This window comes from Aulonocara stuartgranti (genome assembly GCF_965226115.1).
Source record: "Aulonocara stuartgranti genome assembly, chromosome: 16".
In the NCBI taxonomy this organism is placed as follows: Eukaryota; Metazoa; Chordata; class Actinopteri; order Cichliformes; family Cichlidae; genus Aulonocara; species Aulonocara stuartgranti.
The window spans coordinates 9,798,010-9,809,707 of NC_138952.1; the positions used below are offsets into that span (position 1 = coordinate 9,798,010).

At 39.0% G+C, this 11,698-nt stretch overlaps 1 protein-coding gene across 2 annotated transcripts; it reads right to left on the reverse strand.

The window, feature by feature from the left end:
- Window positions 1-603: 603 nt before the first annotated feature.
- LOC309690900 (sterile alpha motif domain-containing protein 9-like) lies at window positions 604-9,034 on the reverse strand. 2 transcript variants are annotated; one of them, XM_082508342.1, is made up of 4 exons: window positions 8,940-9,034; window positions 6,021-6,078; window positions 5,869-5,933; window positions 604-5,689 (listed from the first exon to the last, which is right to left on the reverse strand). In XM_082508342.1, the coding sequence occupies exons 3-4, from the start codon at window positions 5,890-5,892 to the stop codon at window positions 1,217-1,219; spliced, it is 4,497 nt and encodes a 1,498-aa protein (XP_082364468.1). In that variant the 5' UTR covers window positions 5,893-5,933; window positions 6,021-6,078; window positions 8,940-9,034; the 3' UTR covers window positions 604-1,216. The 2 variants fall into 2 exon arrangements, with proteins under 2 accessions (XP_082364468.1, XP_082364469.1); XM_082508343.1 differs by having other exon boundaries at window positions 8,926-9,028.
- Window positions 9,035-11,698: the final 2,664 nt, after the last annotated feature.

Genomic DNA, 11,698 nt, shown 5'->3' on the forward strand with positions numbered 1-11,698 from the left:
TGCTGCTTAGCCATGAGTGTGAGAGAGACTAGATGTGTCTCTGGGGGCCATGAACTTATACTCACAAAGCCCAGAAAGTAGCACCCACATTCAGCGAGACTCCATACTTTACCTATCATCCTGACCCACAGGTATAATGATAGGTAACACCATGTGGAGCCCGTGTGTTCACAAGCCTGTGCAGGGCAGGGGGGAAGTAGATGGGAAGATAAAAGAGGGCAGCACTGCCCTGTTAACCATTCACTTTTTAACATATTAGCTGCCTGAATATATGCATTTTATTGTTTGCATGACAATAAACTGTAGTTATCCATTTTTAACTATATATCCTGCATTGTTTAATGTTTCATAAATACTATTTCTTCCTTTTTGGTCTGTCATCCAAAAAAAGCATAAAGCACCTCACACTTTAGGCTGTATGAGGAGCAGTCACAGGGTTATATAATGCAAATGCTTCTTAGAGCTTTTGCATATGACCTAAACTGATCCATTCAATTTCATTCCCCCCTAATTTGAACATAGTTATGCACTTCTTCATTTCTGGAGTCTACATATAACTATTAGAGTGCATGTGCAGTGCATTTTAAAGTAACCCTTACATAGTAATGTTGCAGTACATCTTTATTAGGTAGAAAAGGTATTGCAAAATTCAGTGCTAGATTTTACATGGAAACCAAAAAACAAATCATGTTGCAAAAACTGCAAAAGTAATATAAGACAATATGATAAAACGTCAAGTGTTGGAATTTTAAACGTTAGACAACTTCATATACAACTTAGTTGTATTAATCAAATAATCATTATGCAAAAAATTAGTAGTACAAAAGTACACAAATCAAATATAAATGTACTATAAAAATGATTTAACTATACTATTAAATCCATCATATATCACTTTCAGTCATATAACCTAAAACGCGCCAACCAGTAACAGTTACATTCATTTTCAAATATCACATATCAGTTATTAAAAAAGACTAACATTTGCAGTGACTTGTGAGCTACAGTGTAAATGTTGTTAAGACATTGCTCAAAGGTTTTGTATGACAAATGCCCCCACCCCTTGCAACAATAACAAAAATACAAACATCATTTATGTAAAGTACACAGGAAAACATAATCACATATAAGCCAAAGACGACAATTATGCAGATGTCCAGTGCAAACTCTGCCAGAAAAAGCTAGCGTGTCTCATCTCTGTCATGACCATGCATAATCATTTTTGTCCAATGTCAAATGCAACAGGTCCTCTCATGGAGAAACCTATGAAGAATGACACTTTTGACCCCTCTGCATGCCCACTAATCTGGCTCCGATACATTGGGGTGACTGGAAGACCAGTATCTGCCATTATGCAATCACTATGCACCTCCCCTGTGACCCTATAAAGGAGCTCCTCCACCTTCTTCTCCTTCCATATTGTGCCACTTCCCCACATGGAGGCAAACTGCTGTTGCCCATCCACGATGCACTTTTTGATCTCTCCAATGTGGACCAGTCGTTCATAACCAGGCTTCTTTCCCAGGAGGAAATGAATAACGGGACTCTTGCCATTGTACACTTCCTTCATCTCTGCATGATAAGAGGTTTTCATCTGTGAGATGTACCTTCCAAGTTCTCTGTATACCGGACGGTTTGGCTCTGGCCATAACAGCAGAACTGCAATGAAGTAGAGCGGCAAACTCTCACTCAGTGGGATTTGCCCACAAAGAACTTGGGGGAGAAGATTTACCATGGTTTCATATGGCTGTAACAGATGTGATCCCAGTTTAAGACGACTCAACACAACATTGACATAGATAAAGTTCACTTTCTCCTTTGGAGTTGGGTTACACTGCCAAATAAAGAGATACTGTCTAGCAATCTTTTCCAACTTTGCAGTTGAGGTTTCATTTGAGAGACAGCTCAGAATCCCAGAATAGGTGTCAGCCTTTTCCTCTTCCAGGAACTGTCTCGTCTGGTGTAGTTCCAACTTAGTGTGCAAGGTTTTATTCTTCAAAAGAGATGCAGAATCTGTCTTACAGAAAACCTTTGCATAATTTCTGAAACATCTGAAAAGCTCATTTTGGGACATTTGCTCACGGCTATCTTTCATTCCAAATCTGGAGCCCAGATTTACATAAAAATTGTCAAGGAAGTCTATGTTCTTCTTCATCCTGTATTTGAGGTTGTAAAGTACATCCTCAAACTGTTTCAGAATGACATAGTAGGGTTTGTTTTTGGTGTGCCAACGATCCTTACTTTCTAGGTCGTAAAGTTTAAGATCTCCAGAAAGAACCTGGCTCATTATGTCATGACGAAGACCATCAGAAGAGAACACAGGGGTCTTTGCCAGCACATCAGTGACAAGCACACCAACCTGAATTTCTCCCAGGCAGCCAGAGGTGTTGAAAGTACAGTTGTCTGTTTTGATTTGTAATCGTTGGAGTGACTCCTTCTTTGCAAGGTTCTGTGTTTCCTGGAATGCTTCCAATGCTGACTGAGCCAGTTTCAGAAGTGTTTTCAGTTTCTCTGGACGGATGGGTTCTTCCTTGCAGTCTGCAATGGCATTCTTGAGCTCATGCTTGATCACTTGTGCTGATGTATCTGCAATATAGGAGTTGTCTTTGTAAAGATCTTTTGCTTTTTTTGCCCAAAATTTTGCCTCTACAAAATCTTTCTTTCTTAGGTAATAGTACCGGGCGAGTAACTGGGAGACAATGGGATCTTTCTCATATCTCTTTGAGGCATTTTTTAACACCATCTCTTCCAGTCCAGGTGTTTCATGTGCAATGTCCTGAATGAGTGGAGAGAACTGTGATTCCTCTAATTCATGATATCGCTTGACCAAAATGTGGTGAACATCTTGCAGGAGCTTGCTTTTGCCTTGTGTGCTTTCATAAAACGTGTCTGTGTTCAGCAGAAGGTCAGCAATTTCAACTTTTTTCACATTGTGTGTTGCTTTAAATTCCAACAAACACTGCTTTGCAATTCTTGAGTGAATCATTTTCACAGCTCTGAAGACTACCTTACCCTGAACTGAACAGCTGGTTATAAAAGTAGAAAATTTTCCAAAACCACATTCAACTTTGTTGGATCCACAAAACGGTTTTGGTTGAAGGTCAAGGAATTCCTCACACAGAGAGACTGATAGAGAGGCCCCGTGGCAGTAAACATCCAACAGAACTAAAACTGCAAGAAGCTGGGCATTTTTCTGATTCATATTGAAGCTCTTCAGTGTGTTGCGGACCACACTCTCAATGTATTCTGACTTAAAGTTCTTCTTCATGATCATGAAACCATAGAATGTTTCAGTGTTTTTGTAAGTTTTCTCTATTTCGACTAGTTTTTCCTCAAACTGTTTCTGTTCCCTCTCAGAGAGATTATTTCCAATGAATACAGTATCTGCAGTTTGCCCAGTCGTTTCAGAAGACTCTGATCTCATGCAGTTCAAGACAACCACCTGCGCAGACTTAGACTGAATTTTTTTCTCTTCGCATTCTTTTTCAATGAGCTGCTGCAAGTCAAATACTTTTTCCATATCATCAAAGTCATCTATCATCAGCAAAACAGGGACACTTGGCAGCTGCTCCTGATATTTATACATGAGAAGTTTGGTCACCTGACTGGCTACTTCAGCAAAGTCAGCATTGTTGTTCCTGAGGACAGCACAACGAAATGTGTTCCGGAGAGACCACAATATGTGCATGGCCAAAGTTGTCCCACCACATCCAGGTACATGCATGAGGTTAAACAACACACAGGCTTTTCTCAGAGAGGATAAATCAGGTATGATTGTATCCTTGATGTAGTCAAAGTGGTCTCGTTTGATAAACGGTGTGGATCCGGGCTGCTCCGAGAAATAAAAATTCCACCACGTCACCTTTCCACCCTTGTAGAAGTTCTCCTCTATCACATTTTTTTCCTCATTTCCTCCTTCACATTGGTTCACACAAAGGACATCTAAGGTACTCAGACTTCGCTCCACTTTCTTCTCAAATAGCACTTTGCTTCCCCCACCACACGGTAGGAAACGACTGGATCTGCGATTCTCTGACCAAAGGCTAAGGATAGTGCCATTGACTTCTGCAAAGCTGAGATCATGTATGCATCTACCTGAGATGTTGATTCCACATCGAGCCTCAATTAAGTCTCTCCAGGAGTTGAATGCTTTGTCATTGTCACATATGCAAAGGATCTGATCTGTGCCTCTGAGTTCCTGCCAGAATGTACTGAAAGTCTCCACAAGGGGGTCCATCTTCTCACTTACTCTTGACAAAATTAAAAAAATGACGAGGAACCTCTTGTTTGGAAGGACATCTTTGCGACACAAGAAGGAAATCACATCTCTGATGGAGGCTCCCTTGTCCATTAACCACTGGTCAATGTCTGAGGGCGACTCATGCTCAATGCCTCCATTGCAGAACACCCAGCTGGTGTTTTGCGTTAATTTCAACTTGTTCGCAATGTCTTCAACTCCTTCTGTGATTTTATATCGTGCCGGTGAATGAATATTTACTGGGCTCTGCTGGTCAAAATATTGCTCTAATCCCTCTTTAGCTGATTCTGGATCAAAGTCCAACACCGCTGTTGGGTTCAGATCTACAAGAAATTTTAGATAATCTAACTGGCTTGGGTATGATTTGTTAGTTATTATCACATACTGCTCAACATTTGATTTATCTAAAGACAGAGAGCCACCAGTGATCATGTGACTGAGTCTAGAGCCCTGAGTGCTGTTTTTTATCACACTGAGGTGCTTCTCTTCTGCCTTTTTCCGGAGTTCTAATTGCTGAGCCATACTTTCTAGAAACTGCTCGTACTCTCGCTTGTTTGGTTGCACAAGAAGATCTCTGCTGCTACCACCATCACGGATAAAGAAACATTTTGATGGTTCTGATTCAGTTTCTTTCATTTTGCCTTTTTTCTTGCCCTTTTTTATGGTGTTTGTGTGGTAGCCGTTTTCTTTACAGATCGTAGTCTCTGGAACAACGTCGACTTCTATGACACATTTGTCAGATAATGTCGTGTTCTTGTTGAGAACTTCAACAAATCGTGGAGGTTTGATGCATGTCTGAGCAGCTTGTTTATGTTTATGTTCAAAACACCCATTAATGGCAGATTTTAGTTCATTTGCAAAAGCCTCTCTGTCCTCAACAACCACTCCCAACACTTGACCGTGGGTGAACTCCGGTTTGTCTCCTATTCCAAAATGTATGGTGCCGTTGGTGCGGCTGTTCATGCAGGCAGCTGCAAAGCGAATGACCTCAGATGTGAACTTCTTCATTTTAGTTTCTTCTGTTGTGCTGGTGAAAGCTTTGTACTCATGGCAGGGTTCAATCAAATCTGAGGCACCTGATTCTGTAACATCAAGAATGCTGCTTTCCGTGTATCTGAATGTATCGTGGTATCTACAAAATGGATACGGCTTGCACGGTTTCCCAGGCTGGTTTCTAGAACCTACTGGCTCTTCTTTTTTAAATTTCACAACTTCATCTCTGGCACGAATGAGAAGTTTAGCCGGTCCAAAAGTCACACCAATTTTGGTTAAGTCAGTTGTATCTAAAAGCAGAAGACTTTCACCATTGATGTCTTCATTAAACAATATTTCAGCAACTTTGTCATCCACGCGATCCAATTGGAGAACCCATTGCCTCACTTGATGTTTACTCCAATCTTGTATGTCTGATGACAGATCATCTTCCTGGCACTGAAATATAAAGTCCAGTTAACATTCCTAATTTCTAAATTAATTATTAGACACTTCAATATTTAGTGAATATGTCTAGTATTATGTGGAACAGTTTAAAACATGAACCTATGTTTTAATTTATAAAAGCTCACTTCTTAATATTTGTTTTATTGAAGCATTTTTCAATTTTTACTTACCTTCATTTCACCTTGATCTGCCATGACAGTACTGCTTCCTCTTTCACAAATATAGATTAGTGATGCTACAAAATAATTTAAATAGAAATATTAGCAATAGAGGAAAAGTAACTGTATTGATTGTAACTCAAATTAAGCAAGTTCAGCCTCACCTTAATTTTTCCTGATCATCAATGATGGCTGGTCAACTTTTCACACATATTGGTAATGCTGCAAAAAAGTAGAAGTATTATAAACACATGGCTGAGGCAGTTTAGGAGTAACAAGGGAGGGATTTAAGAACCAACGAGACTAATTTATTTAGTTTCAGGGGGAATATGTATGACATTGTTAATCTCAATAATCGTTAAGATGTGCTTTGCTATACAGGATTTCAGTATATATACAGTTTTTGGTCTCCTTTATTTCTGTGGTCTCGATAGGTGCCAAGTATTGATTACAGGGTGGGCTGTTTAGCAATTGGTTACCCAGCAACCACACAATTGGAATTCATGTAGTATATGACTTAGCATTGTCTTCATGAAATAAGTAAGAACTTGAAAAAGATGTAATCTGGATGGCAGCATATATTGCTGAAAACCTATAAGTTACCATAAGTTGGCACCTGTGAAACTAAAAACTGGAAAAACAGTATAGTGCTAAACAAATATTTTGAATAAAATTTGTATAATTTGACTGTCTTTTGAAAGAACATCCCAGAGAAGGTGAGCGTTTTTAAAGTAAATATGGGGAATTCATCATTCTATGAAACTGGGCAATTATTTCAACAATTTAATAAATGAAAGATTCAGAGACTCTAGAGAGGTTTCTGCACACAGGAGCCAGGACGCAGAGCTTAGATCTTGATAGGGTTCAGGCCTGTACTGCATTAGAAACAGACCTGTGTTGGAGATCACTGCATGACCTTACAAACACTTCTGAAAAGTGTCGGCAGTTAACACAGCTCTTTGTTGCATTCACACATGCAAGGAACAAACAGAGAAGATACAGAAACACTGCTTCCTTCCTTAAAACCAGGAAGCAGCCTGTGGTCTCACCACTTATCCTCAGTTCAGTTCAGTTCTTTTTTATTTCAAAGAGGATGTTTAGTTACATCGAGACAGCAGCCTCGATAATACGTATAATAATACAGGATTATAAATTAATGTGCTTGGTATAGGTAAGTTGTACGTGTGAGAAGGCCCCATTGACGCTGAACTCTGTGTTGAAGTGAAGGTGGTGAAGGCAGAGGAAACGGAGGTTCACTGATCTCAAAGTGAGGAGTAATGATCAGTTTTAAAGAAAAGTTGAATTTTCATGTGCAGCTGGCTTATTGGCAGAAGGCTCTGCTCTTTGGCTCAGGTGCACTATGTGGCATATTACAAAGTAAGATGTTTTGAGTCAGTTGTATGGTGCAGTGTGTGCTTGCATGAGAAGCCTCTGTGGAACTGTGTACTGACTGAATTAAAGCAAAGTACATATGTCAAGCCCTTGACATGATCCTGTTTTCCAGTGTGGACCTTGGTAAAATATATTCTAATGATACAAAATTAAGAAAAACCATTTACATACATTATTAGGATTAAGAAAGCTGCCTGAATTTTTTGTAGTAACCCCGTTGCAATACAATAATCAGTTTTGGAGTCGAATTTGTAGCATGATTTAGTGTCAGTGAAACAGAAATCTGAATTTATTATGTTCAGGACAATTATTACAACTACAATAACAGTAGTTTTGCTACTAAGTTAAATTATTTTTTCATAAATTTTATTTTTGCATTTAAATTAAACATAACATGATTATACGAAATCAACCAAGAACAGCTATTGTTTTTAACATTTGTGAAATTATAAGCATGAAAGGAAAAAAGAAGAAAAGGAAAAGGAAGAAAAAAAAAACGAAAAAAAAAACAAACAAATAAAATAATTCACGCGGAGTGTGAGGCATGAATTATGATCAGTTATTTTTTTTAAGAATTCTAGAAATGGTTGCCAAATCATACAAAAACTCGCCAGTTTCCCCTCTCTATCAAATCTTATCTGCTCTACCCTGGCCACAGACACCATCTCATTAAGCCACCTGTTAAAACACGGGGCCGAAGAAGACCGCCACTGTAAAAGAATAAGTTTCTTTGCAGCCAGCATACCCATTGTAATTAAGCTCAATTATTTTAAACATATCTGTTTTCTCTGTATGGAAGAGGATTAGGGCCACTGGAAATCACAAAGAAAAAAATATGTGGTGGAATTTTCAGTTTATAAAGTCTGCAACATGGTCAGCTGTGGTCAAGGCATTTAAATTACTGTAAGCAGGAGAGCTAACACAAATCAAACATCACAGTTCTAAAGTCATGAGAGCTCTGAAACAGAAGTAGTGCTCCCACTTCTTTATCCATTACAAGGAAGAGGGAAAAAGTCACAAACTTATCACACCACACATCACGAGGCTCGTTGTTTTGTGCCCTTGTTCGTTATTAGCACCTGCAAAGGGAGTTGTCTTCTCCAACTACTGAGGCTGAAATAAGTTAATATAGTTTTAGAAACTTACACTGAACAGTCTATTACAGTGTTAAAACTAGGCATATGCATAAGCTACTTAAACACTTTAAATGAGAATAATAGAAATTTTCTATTACAATTCCAAATTACTCCCCACATTTTTTAATGGTTCTAATCCTCTTCCGTACTTCTGATTCAGAAGCACACCAGTGGTTTCAGTGGTGTGCTCTACAATGCCAGCTAGAGGTTAGAATAAAACCAGGAAGTGGCTTTAGTGTTTAATGTTTTTGTTCAACCCACAAATCCAAAAGACTTAAGGCAACAGAACCAACAGAATCATTCAAAAACTGGTTAATTGCTTTCTGGTTAAGTCTTTTTAGATGTGATACAGTAGGTATTAAGTGGAGACAGGAAGATATGTAATGTAAGGTAATATAAGTAAGCGAAGTGTCATCATAGAAAGGCAAACCCTGTAAAGTAAAACGAAGAACCACAAAAAATAACTGGTTGCATCCTTACTACGCATTTACTATTTTTCCATTTATCTTTATAACAATGAAGGCTCAAAACAAATACTGACCAAAACTCACTCACATTTCATTCAGTCCGCTCTTCAGTCCTCTCGGTTTAAAGCTGAGCTCCGTAGCCAGGTTAATGTAGCGGTTTTGGAGAGCAATAAAACAAAGAGGATACAGATGAGAGAAGACTGAGGAAGAAGACTTCAGCTGGGCGGGTCATTCTCAGGAATTGAAACCTAACCAAAACTGTCCGTGTGTTTCGATTATTCTTTCCGAAACGATACTTGTTGCGAGATGGGTGACTTCCTCCGTGATTTGTCAGCATTGAATCATGTTCTTTTCGTCGTCTTGATTAATTGTGAAACGATATTGTAAATCCTTTGATCCCGGAAACCCTCCCAAATGAGTCAGTGCGTCAGTCCATGAGGTCCTTGAAATGTTCCACTGGGAGTGGAAAAGTGGAAAGATTCAGTTCCAGGGTTGAAAGAGCGCCCTCCTTCTCAACTGAATAGTTAAATTGAATTTTAAAACACATGTATAATATCTAAGAGCTGAAATTTAACTGAGCTGGGAAAAAATTTGTGAAAAATTAAAAACTGAGGGATTAAAAGCATCCTCCTACTGCGCATCACTGCATCTATCTCCGCCGTGGCTCCCAGCAGCGGGTGCCACAGCTGAACGTGAAGCAACAGCGAGGTACTAAAAGTTGCGGTTCCACTTATGTCCCCTTGAGGCTCCAAAGTCCCCATAGATGTCCACGTTGAGACTTTGGACCTATTTTCTACCGTCATTGCTTTGGAGTAGCGAAACACACCCCACCTATCATTTGCTGGATGTTAAGAGATCTGAATTTAAAAACGACTGTTAAATCGCAGTTTTTTTTTTAACTGGAAGGACTCAATGGGGTATGGCCCTTATTCATATAAAATATATAGTGCTAATGCAACAGCACTTTTCTGTTCATCTTTGACTAACACATGTACATTTGTAGTATAAAATCACCCTGTGTGTTCTCAACAGTGGAAACAAAATCAAAGTATATAACCGAGTAAGTAGAATAACACTTCACGTTTTCTTCAGTTAAATGATCACAGCTGGGCCAAGTGCAATCACCCTGATCACTGATGACTTTTAAATGACTTCTTATGAGACAATCTACAAAAGAAAGCAATCTGTCCCTTCCATTCAGTCAGTGTTTCCACTGCAAACCATTTCCATAAGAAGGGTTTTTTGTTTGTATCTTTTTGTTTATTAAGCTGCTTAACACCAAACTATGAAGCATTCAAGCATAGCAACATGAATCTGTGTTTCTCCACTTTGATGGAAGATTGCAAACGCAGCTCTCGCCCAAATTATATGAGGACCTAATGGCCTGGAATATTGAACCCAAAAGGACATAATCCATAATCCTGGATGGTCCATCACCCATTGTCAAACAAGGGTGAAGATCTGGTTTACTGTTTTGTGGCCAATTCACATTACTCCTGAATCCAGGGATCAGCAGGGTGCCAGAGCCTTCTCGCCACCACAGTGGAATATATTTTCCTGGTGAACGTCTGCAAGGGAAATGATTATGGTGGGGCAAGTTCACCACATATAGCACTGTGGGGAACCAGTGGTTCAAACATTTCATTAATGAGAAAAAATTGATGTGTATTATTAAGGCCAAAAGCAGTAGGTATAGTATTTCACTAAATGCAAAATGTACAGATTATTTACCACCGACATCGACTGAAATAGCAGGAATTAAAACATGAAAGTTACTCAATAATACAATAACGTCTAGTGACCTCCTATATTGATTAATGTAGGTAAAGAAGGTAATGATAAATACTACAGAGAGCACGGAGGTGAAATGACAGTAAATATTCAGACTGCAGAAGAAACATTAACAGCAGTTGTAGAGCGTACACCATGCTCGAAGAAGAGTTGTTATACGGAAGCAGGAGAATTGCGTATTTGGACAGTTGGAAAAGCACCACTTCATAGAAATGTTGATTTATTGATCAAATGCAGTAGCTTGGAAAACTGTAAGATCCATACTGCACATATTAGAAACAATTTTTCACAGATATAGGTAGGGAAAATCATCTGGACCTTCAAATATCAGGGGCTTAGCCCAGACATGAAGTCTTCTGAATTTCTACTCCATAACAGCACTTTTCCAAAGTTATTTACTAGGGCTGGGTCATATTATACCGTTCACGGTAATACCGGTATAATGTTGGGCAACGATAGGAAAATGAAATATCGCGATAGAATATGAGTAAAACGCGCATGCGCAGTGCCTTTGTTTTCATACGCACATGGCCGATTGTTGAGTGAATCAGATGAACTAGAATTGGTTTGTAAAATGGTGCAACTTCAGTGATGTGGAACTGGTTTGGTGTTTGTCCGTCAGATACACGACAAAGCACATTTTTTTGCAGAACATGTAAGCGGCCGTTGTTATTGTCGTATTTGTCGGACTAAGAGGCTCTTAAATCTGGGAGTAATCTGGGTCCTAAACTCTGTAGGCTTCAGGTCAAACAACACTGCAGCATCACTGAGAGTTAAAAACTGTCTAAATTCTGTCATCTTTAATTAAACGATCAGCATTGCTGCTTTACCAGGTGTAACTATGAAGTTTAACTTCCAGACATCCATGAAAACAAAAGTTATTACATTTAACGGAGTTAGAAGTTAGCAGGGAGCTAGCGGAAGTTAGCTCGCTAGTTTCGCTAGTTACCTAAGCATGATATAGCATGTTCTGACAGAGATTTCTGAAAAAAATCAAACGTACAGCTCTGCTATCACTTCCAACATAAATGAAGACAGGAAACTAAACAGCAGTGA